Raw genomic sequence first — 15890 nt, forward strand, 5'->3', positions numbered from 1 at the left:
TCTTGATGGCCTCAGGCAGAATTCTCCATGCTTTCCTTTGTTCCCCTCGTGCTTCTATTATAAATAACATTTAAAAAAGTACTGTAACTATCTGTTTGATTTTCTATCTGCCCCATTTAGTTGATCAGTGGGTATACACTGCAGGCCTGGGCAACTTCCTGCCGAAGATGCTGTGGGAAGGAGCATTAGAACTTTGAGTTCTGCAAGGACAGGACAGTGCCCAGTTCTTTACGTATTGCCAATACCAAGTTTCTTAATCCTTACCAGTTTGGCAGCTGAAAATGGCTTTACATTTTATTTTTAATGTAATTTAAACTTCTTTGCTTAATAATCAAGTTGATCATTTTTTCATACTTAATAATAATGCCTGCGTGTTCCTCACTGATTTTTAAACTGGGCAGAGGAATCTTTTTCTTCTTAATGATTTATACAAGTACTCTATATACGAAGATACCCATCTTTCTCATACACATTGCAAATACATGCTGTTTTTAAAATTTACAAGTCTTTAATTTTTGGTTACTCAATCACTTTCTTTCTTTGCTTTTACTCTTAGGAAGTTCTCCAATCCAAGATCAGATACATATTCACCTATTTTCTACTTCATTTCATAGATTTATTTTTAACACTTCAAGTTGTGCATATCTTTTTCATTTTTACCCAAATAATTAGTCTGTTAATTTTCTAATATCTATAAATGGAAAAGAACAAAATTAAAATAATGCTAATGTGGCAAAGCCTGGGTGGCTCAGTTTGTTGAGCATCCGACTCTTGGTTTCAGCTCAGGTCATGAGATCAAGCCCCACATCGGGCTCTGCACTGGGTGTAAGGCCTGCTTAAAATCCTCTCTCTCCCTCCCTCTGCCCCTCCCCTACAATAAATAAATAATGATAGCATAAGAGCTCCCCCAACCCCCAAGTTTTAACTGTGTTGGCAATGCTTTATATCTTAAAACTGGGTAAATGAGTGTTTGTTACATTTTGCTTTATACTTTCCTGTGTAGCTTAAATATTACATTTTAAAGGAGACCTTTAAAAGAAAAATAATTAAAGAGAAATGTCCTTAGCAGAGACCAGCATTCTGTATCCTACTTCGGAACAAACTAAGAATCTCTCCAAATTACCTTTATCACAAATCAACATTTTATTCACAAATTCTCTACATTTCTAGCATTGTTTTTTTAATTCAAAATTACTAAGAAAACATTCCTCTGGAACAGCATTTCTACACATTATGTTTTATAAACTGTCAATTCATTTCTATTTGTATCACCGTGAGGCAGTGCAGTATTATATAGCTGAGGATGCAGGATCTGGAACTCAATCTGAACTCATGGCTTTGCTGCTTATTTGGTGTGCGACCTCAGATACACAGCGCTTCTGTGCCTTAGTCTCCATGTCTGTTATATGGAGACATTAAGAGCTAAATCACAGGGTGGCTCTGAGGATAAATAATTTAGTACACTTAAAGCTCAGAGCTGAGTGTCTGGCATATAACCTGCCCTCAAAAATGTTGTCTTCTATAATACTAGCTAACACTTGCCTAATAGCTATCACTTTAAAACACTCTCCTACAGAAAAGGGGAAGCACTGCAAAGAGTTAAGATGAGAATCAGAACCAGGAATGTCACAAAAGCCAAAAGAAAAAAAAATGTAATGCTGTGGTCATTAACAAAGACAAACACTGAGGAAAAGTTAAAAAAAAAAAAAATCAGATGATTACTTATAGGTATTATGTTTTAGTGTATATTATAAATATACATATATTTGAGATTTTGATGATATCTAACAAAGTCAGACATTTGTCTTAAGAAAGACACCATGTAAGTTAGTTCAACTAAAGCCAGATTAATACAAACAAAGAGCTAGATAATAAATTACTGCTGATATCGACCAGAAATGCAGTTCCTAGGTGTTCCTGGATGATCCTTTCACAGCTCTACCCATTTGTCTATAGGAATGTTAATGGCCATCAAGTCCAATGCTTGACTATACTCCAGAGCCATGCAGTTCTCTGTTAGACTACATACACATGACAAATTGGGGAGGGTACTTTTCCCTAGAGTCACCAAGCAGTCACCTGAATCAGGTACTAACACTGGCAGTAACAAGGCACTCACTATTCTAGAGCAAGCCAAGTCTTCCAATTTTGGAAATCTGTGACTGCCTGATACTTTTCCTTTGCTGAGTTATAAATGTGCCTCTCTGCTTGTTCTTATTCTAGTACATCACCTACAGAAAAGTCCTCTAAATCTTTACTGCTGTTTACAATCTCCCATCCTACAAGCTCCTGTTCTTCCAAACAATATCCTTAGTTCCCTCACTTGCTACACTTTCAAATGACCCACTACTCCGTTATTCTTTTCTGTATATTCTCCAATTTGTATATGCTACTCTTAAAATGTGACACTCGAAATGCAAACCATACAGTGATTCATGTAAGACAGACAGACAAAACTTAAGGAATTAATGAAGCAATGAAGTCACAGACGTTAAAGACAATGGAAATAATGCTGCAGACAAATAATGAAATGCAAAATTGCATCTTAAATGTGCCCATCTTTATGCTTAAAGTTTCAGAGTATGTTAGACAAAAGATGTTCACATAATACCCTAAACATTTTATAGTCAGTTTTGGTATGAGTTTTAATCTACATGCATAGTTGTTAAGACAAAAAAAATCCCTATTACTTACTGTTGCTATGCAAAATGTATTAAAAAATCAATGAAGAATGATTCGAAGGGCAGGGCCAGAACTAAAACAAGACAAAAAGCAACAAAAATAAAAAGTAAATGTGCCTCCAATAGACCAAAATGCTAAACTGGGGAAGAAGGGGATAACAAAGTATAAGTCAGTGAGCATGAAAACTGTTAGGTAAGTGAAAACATGCCTCACTTAGTGTGAAATCCGCTTCATGAACGAATTCTATGTGTTATCACAAGCAGTGAAATTATTAACTTATCCAACAGTACCAAAGAGTAAAATGTATTAAAGGACTGGAGTTCTTACAATCCTGAATCTGAAATTATTTGCCCTTGTAGAGTCTCAATCAAAAAGAAAGATAGTAATATCTTCTATTCTACTCTACAGGAATATTTTCAAGATCAAATGACAGAATATGCAGAAAGTTGAATGAGAGAACAGATTATGGAAGCACTCTGGAAGCTATAAAGCACTAGACAGTGCGAGCTATTACAATAGCAGGGCATCTGTGCATTAATAGTTCCACAATACTAATAACAGAAATTTAAACTTTTAGGTGTTTTGCGCATGGCACACAGAATAACCTTCAGTGTCTTTGAATTCTTTGAGTTTCTTCAGCTTAATTACTCTCATAAAATCACTAATTTTATAGTATTTAGTTTTCTCATACCTCACAGAAAAATTCAACATTTTCACTGCTGACACACCAATTCTACCTTTGTCATTCTAAATTACTTCCTTGAGATAATAGTTTCAAGAAAAGTTTCATATAAGATGTTTGTGGTTAGAATGAAAAGATTTCTGATAATACAGCCAATGCACATCATTATTCATATACTGAAGGTCCTGTGTTAGGGAACAAAAAGGATACCTGAAATTAGACACCTGATCTTACACACTTTATCCTTTAACTAAACTCAATCTTCAGGGTCATTTCAATGAATAGTAAGTAGTATTTACAAATGCTATAGTAGCTAGTAAGCCAAGAAATGGTTATTCTGAATCAAGAATTAATTACTATAATGCAGCCATATGAAAACGTGCATTCATCATTATCTCAGGATTTATTACTGCCTAGCCCCAACCACCTCAAATACAAGGAATGCCCACTTTACCCATTAGTTAATATCTGCATTTTTAAGATTGATCTTTACTGCTCTTTAAATCAGAAACAAGTTATTCTAAATTTATAGATGTGAATTAAGATTTTAGAAGGTTTTGGTCCTACTTCCCAAGTCATCTAACATAAAAGAGGTTTAAGAGGTTTGCAGTATTAAAACCAATGTGTGCATCTGACATTTTTAAGTCTTTGTGTACATCATCTAACTAAACCATTAGTCGGTGTGCTTATAAAATCTTAAAATATTTTTATTATATACATAAACATGACAAAAATGAACCCTTTATATATTGTGGTTGAATTTAATATATGTGTATGATTTAGCAAACAGATTTATACTATATTCAACTGAATCAATGAGACACACACACAGTTTCAAACATTTGGTTTTCCATGGTTCATTAACATACCAAACAAAGGAACACTACAATTAGGAAAATTTGTAATTGAACATAAATAGCAAAATATTTTAAAAGACACTAATTTTTAATCACATTTTGATTTATTACCTTGGTTTGTTTGGGGCAAGCTGTCGACTTGGCCGTCTAATAGACTGGTTTTGTTGTATCTTCATTGAAGTTCTAGGTGATGACCGTGCAAAAGGGTCTGGAGCTGGAGGCTTTTTAGGAATCTTTTTCACCAACCGACTAACCCACTTCTGCTGCTCTTCTGTAGAATTTGCTAACAACAATAGATTCTTTGCCGTCGAAATATCACAATAAACTATAAAGAAATATTAGAAAAAATTAACATGTTTAAATTGATCTGAACATAAATAATATTGATGGAGCAAGTTAATTACTATTTACCCTTGCAAGGTGCTATAATCTCCTCCTTTTTGTCCATGTGATCTTTATGACATTTAATATGGCAGCGCCGGCATTCTAAAGCAGGAGGAGGTTTAAACATATGCCACAATGGCTTCATACAAGCCTCACAGTTGGTTGGGAAATGATACAGAGTAGGAATAAATTCATGTCCTTTATGGCAAATATAATTTGATTTTTCTCCTACTGGCTCCACTGGAAATTCTTGTTCCTTCTTACTTTCTCCTTCATTGGCGTACAGAATCTACAGATAGCAAAAAGAATAACGAGTGATTGTTAATAAATCATTTTCTATGTAGTAACAATTTTTACAGTGTAAATAAAATAGAATTAGCCAGATCATTCAATGAGAAGAAAATGCATTTGATGTTTAAATATTAGTAGGTTCTAAGAACTTTTATGAGAAAAGTCATTGGATAGTTAAGTCACTTGGCTCACATTTCAGAAAAAAACCTATCTTGTTCAAATGTGCCTCCTTATTTCCTTATTTTTTCTGTGATACCTTACTATATTTTAGTATAGTATTTTATCAGTATTTTATAGTATAGTATTTTATCAGAATAGGTCAAAAGGTAAATTTTTAATTGATGGGTATTAGAACATTTTTCTCGAAGGGTGTATTCAAAACAATCTCCCAAAAAGATGTGGTAATTATACAAATTAATGCTTTACAAGTCTCAAAAACAGACAGGTGGGTAATAACTGCAAACACAGCTTTAATGGAAAGATATATATTTGGAGAAGTGAGGAAGAGAAAAGGACGTATAATACACTCCAAATAAACATCATAAGCATTAGAAAATCAGTGGCCAACTCTCCCACAGTACTCCAAGCAAAATGGCTTTTATTTGGAAGGAACTCAATAACTAATTGTTGGTTTGACTAATTTTAAAATGGAAGTAGAACAGGGAAGAATTTGGCTTCCCTTTAAACTGGAAGTAGAAGGGCTACTGGGTACAGAATTTAACTTCACAAGCAACTGTTTTAACTTTCTAGAGAGCTGAGTGTAAAATCAGAAACAGAAGAGAAAGTTCATGCTTTAAAAATGTCCCAATAGGGGTGGCCTGGCTGGCTCAGTTGGTAAGCCTGTGACTCTTGATCTTGGGGTTGTAAGTTCAAGCTCCATGTTGGGTGGAGAGATGACATAAAAATAAAATACCTTAAAAAATAATAAAATAAAATAAATATCATAACACACCTTGAATTAAAGGACAGCAAAGGCCAGAAACATGATATAAACACCCTAGATTTCAAAAGTAAAATGGAGAGAAGAATGAAGTTGTATCCAAAAAAAGAAAGTAGTATGAAAGATATAGAAATACAAATGACCTTTAAACAGGACTAAAACTGAAAGGTAATCTAAAGAAGGCCCAAGAATAAAGAAATTTGATATGTCTTATCATACTGAGAACCTTAGTCTAAAGGTGAAAAAACCAAAATAAATTCAATCAACTAAAAACAAAATAAAGTTATTTACCTGAAATATCCTTGGAATATCTTTAGCATCTGCTCTATATACATCTGTCTGTGTAACTGGTCGGACATGAAATAATTTGCTATAAAAGATTTTTAATAAAGGAATAAAATATTACCAAAGGATCAAATTACATGAGTTATCCTATACTTCTGTTAGAAGTCAAAACTGACTACTCTGACCCATGTTAGAAGGGTCAAAGATAACTTGGTTCTATTAATCCAAATACAACTTGAGATTATGAGTATTTCCAGGAAATCAGAAATTTTCTAATTAGTTTCAGAGAACAACATACTAAAGACCCATGAAATATTAAGATGTTTTAACTAACTTTGTATCCCAGACTTTCATCTCTATGAAGCAAAGATAAGAAAATGTAACAACAGTATAGTAGGACTTATACTGTAAGTGCATATCTACCTATCTAGATACTACATGACTAATAAATAGCACTAATTTGACAAAAAAAGGTCACATCACTCTCCTATACTTTAAAAGAGAAAGTTTCCAAATATTCTAATAAAAACACTTACTCTATATCTAAAACCATGTAAGGATTAGATTGTTCTTTATCTTGTTCGCTGTCATAGAAAAGAATCTTCTTACTGCTTACAATCACATACTGTTAAAGAGAGGGAGGGAAGGAATTAATGACTAAAATTAATATATATCTTTATTTTCTTTGAAAATAAATTCTTTGAAAATATTTTCTTTGAAAATAAATTCTATAGCAATAAAAATCATATAAAATACCTAAGTTAAATAACTAAGAAGTTCTCAACATAACCTGAGAAAAGTCTTCCTTAAAATAACAATAAATTCAGTTTGCATACATTATAAATAAGCAAATTGGGAAGGGGATGAATTCAAATATTTTTTGGACTGACTGCTTCAAAATCCAATAACAAAGGTAACCTTATTGCTATGGCTTGAATGTGTTCCTCCCAAATTTTTTATGTTAAACCCTAACACCTAATGAGATGGTATTAGTGGGAGGGGCCTTTGGAAGGCAAACGAATAGGCCATTGCCAGGACAGACCTCCTGAATGGGATTAGTATCCTTATAAAAAGAGCTCAAGAGAGATCCCTAGCCCCTTTCCTCATGTGAGAACACAGCAAGAAGTCTAAACCTGATAGAGGTCCTTCCCCAGAACCATTTGGCATCCTGCTCTTGACTTCCAGTTCCCAGAGCTGTGAGAAATAAATTTCTATTCTTCATACACCACCCAGTCTATTTTGTTACAGCATCTTGAAAACAGGCAAAGACATTTACCAAAAATGAACATCATAATATCGATAACTCTAGTAACAGAGGAAAAGAAATTAGTAGGTCTGTCATACCTACAGTTGTTTTCCCAATGAAAGGGCAAAACACCAAGGCCAATAGGCTTTTGTTTTTCCTAACACTAAAACCTGTTTTATTATTAACAACACATTAATGATGATAGTTTTTTTTGATTTTTGTTCTTTTTCGCAAAGATACATTAAAACAAAAAATCACATCATTCCAAATCAGGAAGTGCAAAGCTTTATGTGTCTAAAAGTTCTAGTTATATATATCTTATAACTACAAATATAAAATGGCTATAGCTAATCCAAAAGCAAAGTAAAAGAACCATATTCAAAAGTACCAATTACCTTTTTAGTCCATCCAAATTTCTTAGTGTTGTTTCGTAAAGGCAATGAAAGCCATCCTTCTAGTCTTGATTCTATAAATAAGCAGAAGATATGAGGATAAATTTAACAATTCTTCAAAGAAAATGAGGAATTTAATAAAATTTTAATATAAAAATCACAGAACAAATCAGATATACCCTTCAGAATTTATCATTATACATTATCTAGGCTATAATAATGCAGGATCAGTATAAGCAAGTTATGGAATGCCAAACAAAATCCAGGTTATAGCACATTGAGAATACATAATCTATAGTTTATAAAGTCAAATGCCCCCTGCTGATTAAATTCATGCATCTGCAAAGTTCAGGAAAAAGGTACAAGAAAGAGAAGTAGTTCTCTATTCTCACTAGTACACCTGTATTAGAACTCTTTTTCCTTTTGGCAGAGGCCTAATTATAGATATAGTGCATATGTATCTTTGAAAACATTTTAAGTGAGTGATTTATGTGTTCAGAGAAAATGAATTTTTAAATGGCTAAAATAAAATGAAATAAAATTGTGTAAATTACAGATCAAATTTGGTTAATGAGTAGCAATGTAATAAAAATATTTCTAAATTCCAAAATAGCAAAATCAGAAAATTCTAGTTCAACAAAGAAAACTGCCTGAATCCTCAGAATTTGTTCCAATGGCATTCGATCAATATCATTCAATGAAATAATTAGGTGCAACAAGTATTTCTGGAGGTTAGTCTAATAATCACTTATGAACTGTGCTAGATGCTTTACATCAATTTTCTTTAATCCTCACAACACCACAGGAAGGTCACGCAGGTATGCAACTGACTCCAGAACCTATTCTCTCTCATCAACGACCTTCTAGACTATGAACAGAAATGCTGTCATTAAAAACAGCCTATATAAAATAACTGGCTGGACATGGTCCTACACCAACTTAAGGGACTGAATTAGATGATCTCCAACAAAATGAATAGACTCAATTTTATTGCTAAAATCTAAAACTTCAATGTGATTGGTTATTATATGTTGCTATATACCCGAGAAAGGTGACAACTATGTAAATAACTATAGCTAATTCACTTTGTATTCAATTAGTAAGAGACTAAATTACCTTACATTCAACTGGTCATATACTAATTTCCTGTAGCATTTCCATTAGATGTGATCCGTACTTACATGGACTTGTAAGTTAAACAGTAATTTTGTTTTCCATCTAGTTTCCTCATTTAAACTCTAAGTCCTTTCAGGGCAAAGACTGCGACAAACTGTCTTGAACTCTCTTTTAAAGCCTAACACAATGCTGACTAGCTAAGCACTTAGTGAAAACCTATATACATCCCACACATCCTCTCAAACAGTCTACATGCTTTTTGTACTGTCACTCTTAATATATGAAACTTCAGAAAGAATTTCTTATTGGCTAAAGATGGATTATACAGGCAGTAAAACCATATGCTCTTAAATGACAGTGTTGACAAAATAAGTCTATCAAATGTAACAGCAATGCCAGGTGCTAATACCTTTAAAAAATTTTTTGTTCATGCAGCATTTTCCTTTTAACTGAGGTCAGAACAATTTGTTAGAGTTAGTGAATATTAGTTAATGTTACAAAAAATTTGCAAAAGGACTGAAATTAAAGGTAATGGGGAAAACCCCAAAGGTGAAAGATTTTCAGGATATCACCTGTACCATTAGGTTCCGATGAAATAGGTAAGTAAGGCAAAGATTCTTCTTCTGAGTCAGAATCAGAGTCAAGAAGCATATGAGAACTGGAAGGCTTAGTGGCAATATTGAGAGAAGTAGAGGAACGCTGGTAGGTGAATGACATGGATTCCATAGTGCGTGATTGAGTAATATGAACTAAACACCCAACATAAAAGGAAGTAAGAATGCAAAAGAAGTTAAGAGAAAATAAAATAAAAATTTGAAAAAAGAGCTACCTATAGCATATAAAGAGCTAATTTAGGTAACTAAATATGTGGAATTTTCTTTAGCAATTTTTTACAAGAATTTTTGTCAAAAATCAATAAATAATGTAAGTTTAAACAATCGTTTGAATCCCCACTCCGAGGAGTATGTTTTTTCTTAAAGAAATGACAAATATTTTTCTCAGGAGCAGTCAATCTCAGGGCATAACATAATCAACTGCTTTATATTTAAGACAAAGGCTTTTAATAAAAATAACATAAGACCTGAAAATAAATCTGTACCTGGAAACCCATCATCTGCCTCAGCGTCCCCCGGTCCACTGCCTATACTGGAACTATCCAGACCAATATGCAAAGCCTGGAGCTGTGACCGCAGCTGCTCAATGTCACTATCTTTACTGTCCAGTGTCATCTGCAGTTCAATTCGAATCTGGCTCTCTTCAGCTATTTGCTACAAGAGATTAAATTACATTAAATTATTTGCATGCCATATACCTCATAATTTTTGTTTAATTCAATAACAATTATGAAGTAATAGAAATGTTCTAAAACCAATAAAATATATGCAAACATAAAAATACTTCTACTTCTTAAAAGGAAATCTTCAATCTAGAGTCCAAAAAGTATTCTTACAGCCTGCATTTCATTCAGTTCTTTCTGGTACTTGATCATCTGCTGGGTCAGTTTTTCACGTTCAGATTTAAGCTCCATATGTAGCTTCCGATTTTCTTTCTCTTTTCTCCGCACATCAGTGTCACTACCACGCTTGACAGGTTCTTTTCGATTCATGATCTCAGCCAACTTATTCACAGCCTTAAAAACATAAAAATAAGCATGTAGTCACGTAAAATAAAGCATATTGACGGTTCTTGGTAGATCATCAAGAGCAAGTTATATGACCACTAATAATGTCCTTCCCTACACACACAGAGCACACAGAGCAACAGAGAAACACTGTCTGTATTAAATTATACACTCCTTCCTTACTCCTTATCCTTCTCCAACCTTAATTAGCTTTCACTCATGTTTTCTGAGAAATGTAATTTAAAATGTTTACAGGTTGGATCTGATGTCACTTTCTATTACTTTTGAGTTTTTAGTTCCAAGAGAGACTTTTCTGAAGCAGATCCACTTTTATCCTGGAGGAAGAGAATTTTGCATTGGCATCAGATTAGTAAAAAACAGTATGTCCAACCAGAGAACTGAGCATCTGGACCCACAAAGATTCATGCTGTATACTACCATAGAGTTGGCAGAAGGATGGTCAATAATCAAAGGTGCCTTTACAGACTAACCCTTTTTCAGGCTAACCCTTTTTCAGGCTGTCAGCAAATGTTCACTCTCCGTATTTCTTAAAAGCAGAAAAATTTACCAGATGACAATATAAAACTAAGAGGAAAAGTGATTTCATATGGAAAAATTAAGGAAACCTGGAGTAAACATTGAACTAGACAATGTTAACCAAATCTAGCTGCTCTCAACTAGGCAAAAATCAAGGATAGTTCACAAATACCAATATACTCAATGTCTGCTACAGTCTGCAATTCTGGAAGTAAAATGTAAAGAGGAAAATGAAAAAGAATTTCAAAAACCTCTTTAGAGTTTATCACACCTACTTGAGTTTTCAGTGTTCTCTCTGTGAGCAGCTGCTTCTCAAACTGTGCTTTAATAGCAGCTGCACTGATCTCCTCATCCTTCAGCCGTGACAGCTCTGAAACAGGGAAATGTCAAGATTATATTAATAACTATAGCAAATGACAAAACATTAAGCATATTTCAAATAAACTTATTCTTTGTTAATACATACGTTCTTGTGCATCTTTCAATTTGTTATTTAATTCTTCTTTCTCATTTGCAAGATTGGCAACATCACTAGTTAGTGTCCTATTCGTTTCTTCAAGCTAAAAAGTTTAAGTGGAAAAAAATCATATCCCAATTTACAAGGTCTATGTTATAAAGCAATCTTTCAAAAGGAAAAGAGACCAGAATGCTGCTAAAACTCTTATTTTTCTAAGCACATCTATTTCTATACTTTGTTGCTTTTTGGAACCTTATGGAACTTCACCCCTGAGGAGAATTTCGCTAACCATTTTGGATTTCAAGTGCACCACAGGAAGCCAAAACCTGCCCCTTCTCTCAAAAACCCTTAGCAACATTTTTTTTTTTTTTAAGATTTTATTTATTTACTCATGAGACACACAGAAGGAGAGAGAGGCAGAGACATAGGCAAAGGGAGAGGCAGGGGCTCCCTGCAGGGAGCCCAATGCAGGACTCAATCCCAGAAGCCTGAGGATCACGACCTAAGCCAAAGGCAGACACTCAACCACTGAGCCACCCAGGTGCCCCTTAGCAGCATTTTTAATGAGAAAAATATTTAATAAACTAAAAACAAACAAACATTTTAACAAAGCTCCGCATTTTATCATGCAGAATAAACAAATTTTAAAATGGTAGTATTTCTTTCAGAACATTTTAAAACAAAATTTTACTAAAGCAGCTGACATCCTTGTTTATTCTCTCCAAATCCTACTCCTACTCTTCTCACCCAAAATAAATTGTATTGAGAATTATGTGTTCATCCTTCCCATATGTGATTATATACTTTTGTTGCAAAAACATAAAACAGTATGTGTAGTGTCGTTTTATGTGATTTTAAATTGTCCATAAGTATCACACTATATCTTTCTGTATCTGCCTTCACTGGACATTGTATTAAAATTAACCTGTTGACAGGGGATCCCTCGGTGGCTCAGCGGTTTAGCGCCTGCCTTTGGCCCAGGGCGTGATCCTGGAGTCCCGGAATCGAGTCCCACATCGGGCTCCTTGCATGGAGCCTGTTTCTCCCTCTGCCTGTGTCTCTGCCTCCCTCTCTCTGTGTGTGTCTCTCATGAATAAATAAATAAAATCTTAAAAAAATAATAAAAATAAATTTAAAAAAAACTGTTGACATATAAAGACCTAATTAATTCATTTTAACTGATACAGTAGTTCCATCTACTACCTCTATCAATGATCCACTCATTCATCTGTATATAAAACATTTGAATTTTTGCTATTATAAACATATACGCTGCTATGAAAATTATGCCTTAATTTCTCCAGCATATTTATCTTAACATAGACTTTCTTTGGATTATGTGAATATTTAAACTGTCATATTTGGGATATTTAAAGTACTTAAAATAATAAGTATTAAAAATTGCCATACTACTTACTGTACTATGCCATACTGCATCTACACTCCTCATAGTTGTATGAGAATGAGAATGTCATTTCCCATATATCCTTCGAACACTTGAAATTAGCCAGATACTGAATTTTGCCATTGTAATGAGTATGAAATGGTATTTCAAAGTTACTTTATCTAGCCCTTCTTCTTTTTTTTTCTTTTTAAATTTTTTTAAATTTTTATTTATTTATGATAGTCACACAGAGAGAGAGAGAGAGGCAGAGACACAGGCAGAGGGAGAAGCAGGCTCCATGCACCGGGAGCCCGACGTGGGACTCGATCCCGGGTCTCCAGGATCGCGCCCTGGGCCAAAGGCAGGTGCTAAACCGCTGCGCCACCCAGGGATCCCCTTATCTAGCCCTTCTTAAAGAGTAGTTACGTTAAGCATCTGCCTATGTTTTTAGGGTTTTCTCTTTTGGCCAGTTTTCTGGATTGTTTAACTTTTTCTTAGTGAGCTTGAAGGAGTGCCACATGTGTTCCTGATACTAGTCCCTTGTTTAATGAATACATTACAAATATCTTCTCCTTATAATTTGTTTGTTGTCTTCTGTTATCGTAAGTTTTGGATTTCGTTCTAATTAAAATTTTTCTTTTTCATATTTGGGTCTTTAAGATAGCTAAAATGTATTTTTGTTAGTTGGAAAAGGTAAGGATCTTTTTTCTTCTCTATATAAGAACAGAGTCATCAGGGATGCCTGGGTGGCTCAGTGGTTGAGCATCTGCCTTTGCTCAGGGTGTGGTTCTGGGATCGAGTCTTGCATTGAGCTCCCTGCAGGGAGTCGGCTTCTCCCTCTGCCTAGGTCTCCGCCTCTCTCTTGTCTCTCATGAATAAATAAATAAAATCTTTATTTAAAAAAAAAAAAAGGTAGAGTCATCCCAAACCATTTATTACACCTGAATCCTTTCCCACCAGTGTGTCTATTATTACCACTACTATCATATACCACATTCCTGTACATGCATGAATCTGGTTCTGGCCTCCCTACTCATCTCCACTGAACAGGATTAAATATCCTTATTCTAATACCACACTTTTTAACCACTATAGCAATTTAATGACAAATTCAATTACTTGGCATTTACTTCTCTTTTGAAATTTTCATTACAATTTTTTCAACCTGCATAAGAGTAACCTTCATGGTCATTTCAAGATTCTTTTCAACTAAACTTTAACCAAAAAAAAAAAAAAAAAGACATACTAATCCTGCGTTTGGTATTTAGGTCTTTCACTCTGAATTTACCACCAGGTAGAGCCACTGGAAGCAGTTCTTTTTTGAGCCTCTTTCTGCCAAACTCTGAGAAGCTAATGGTCCAGTGGATTCAAAATTCTATGGCCAGCATATAAGATTTTTCATTTCTTTTTTTTTTTTTTTTAAGATTTTTCATTTCTATCTGTAGTATTTCCCTAGTGCTTTTAAGGAAGACTGATGATCTAGTAATTTAATTAAAACCAAAAAAGAACTTAAAATTTTACTTACAGATGCAATTGTAGCATCTTTTTCAGTGAGTTCCTGTTTGTGTCTAGCCATCATCTCTTTGATCTCAAGCTCCTTCATAATTTTCTCTTTTTCCAAATCAGAATACTGCTCTTCAGCAATTGAACGAGCCAGCTGCTCAGAATCTGCTTTGGTCAAGGTGATCTCCAGTTGAGCAGCCAAGGAATCCCTACATTTTAGTGATACATCATTTTAATAATCAATTTTCACTAGAAAGTCAAAGGTTTTGTCTAATGCACTTCATCAAATTCTTACTTGGAGTACAGCAGGCACTATTCTAGAAAAGCACATGACAATGAACAAAAGAGATAAGGAACTTGTCTTTACCTTTCTTCCTGTAATTCCTGTTTCTTCTGCTGTAATTCTTTACAAAGTTTGGTCTTTTCTTCACATTCTTCTTTAAGCTCCCTCACCTGAGTTTTATAGAGGGTCTAAATAGCAAAACAGGAACAGAAACTTATCATTGCCACTATCGTCATCATCATTGATTCTATTTCTACATTCACAGTCTATCCAGACAAACAGTCAAGTTGGACACATACAAATATGTTCCTGAATAGTGAGTAATGTTGGGCCCTTGAGCAAATTAATAGTTGAATGAACTTTTCTGGTAATCAACCTATTAACTAGTAAAAGTTACACTAATATTTTAGAAGCTTGATTTTCAACTAGATATCAGATTGAAGTTTCTCATTAAACAGAGATTGGTAGGATAAATAAAGAGGCAAAGAAAAATATTACTAATTTAGACAAGAAAATTTTGTTGGCTTAAATGAAACACAGGTGACATTATTACTTCATATCTTAAAACCGATCTGAAAAAGTACAAACATTTAAATGACAATTTTCTTTCTCTATGAAAATTCTACCTCAGAAAGCAATCTTTTTTGAATCACCTTCATAGGGTATGTGCTTAGGACCATTTTTCTAACAATGATGATAGATTTCTGTTAAGCTATCGTCATCTGCCCAGTTATCTCTTTTTATATGAATTGTGTGGTACAAAACATCTTATCCAAATCTCTGTCTAGTGTTGGCTGTAAGAATCTATTCTAAAGACAAAAATTATTTCCCTAGTTCTACAGCAAAAAAATTTACATTCTATAAACACAATAATTTTCAAATTAATGTATCTGGAACTTACTGAGAAATACTGCTCTGCTTCAAGCTGATCCTGAAGTTCTTTCATTTGCCCATCTGCATCTTGACGTTCTCTGTGGGGACATTGCAGCAAAGGTTCAAATAAGCTACACGCATAATAAACCAGCAACTCTTGAAATGTGGCCTAAGGCACAACTGGGCATCCCCAGGTCCTTAAAAAACCTAAAAGGTCAAATTATTTTCATAATACTAACCATTACTGTGTTGTTTTGTCTTGAATTCCCATTCTCTCACTAGTGTGTATGGACTTTTCTTGAAGTTATATAATTATGTCATCATTCCAACAGATAATGAATGAAATTAGTGTTTGTA

The 15890-nt window shown here is 34.0% G+C and overlaps 1 protein-coding gene across 4 annotated transcripts in view; it reads right to left on the reverse strand.

Annotated features, from left to right (window-relative positions):
• Positions 1-15890, reverse strand: part of ROCK2 (Rho associated coiled-coil containing protein kinase 2) — a 144120-nt gene that overhangs the window by 6452 nt on the left and 121778 nt on the right. For 3 of the 4 annotated variants that reach the window (XM_055327197.1, XM_055327198.1, XM_055327196.1), the window contains 12 exons: positions 15562-15631; positions 14745-14848; positions 14400-14586; positions 11500-11593; positions 11309-11403; positions 10326-10505; positions 9975-10143; positions 7763-7833; positions 6658-6746; positions 6128-6206; positions 4633-4894; positions 4333-4546 (listed from right to left, as the gene is read on the reverse strand). In XM_055327197.1, the coding sequence (XP_055183172.1) occupies positions 4333-4546; positions 4633-4894; positions 6128-6206; positions 6658-6746; positions 7763-7833; positions 9975-10143; positions 10326-10505; positions 11309-11403; positions 11500-11593; positions 14400-14586; positions 14745-14848; positions 15562-15631 (1614 nt within the window). Of the gene's footprint in view, positions 1-3373; positions 3550-4332; positions 4547-4632; positions 4895-6127; positions 6207-6657; positions 6747-7762; positions 7834-9974; positions 10144-10325; positions 10506-11308; positions 11404-11499; positions 11594-14399; positions 14587-14744; positions 14849-15561; positions 15632-15890 lie in introns of all 4 variants that reach the window. The other variant, XR_008664714.1, reaches the window with a different exon arrangement.

The sequence above is a fragment of the Nyctereutes procyonoides genome, unplaced genomic scaffold (genome assembly GCF_905146905.1).
Source record: "Nyctereutes procyonoides isolate TBG_1078 unplaced genomic scaffold, NYPRO_anot_genome, whole genome shotgun sequence".
NCBI classification, from domain to species: domain Eukaryota; kingdom Metazoa; phylum Chordata; class Mammalia; order Carnivora; family Canidae; genus Nyctereutes; species Nyctereutes procyonoides.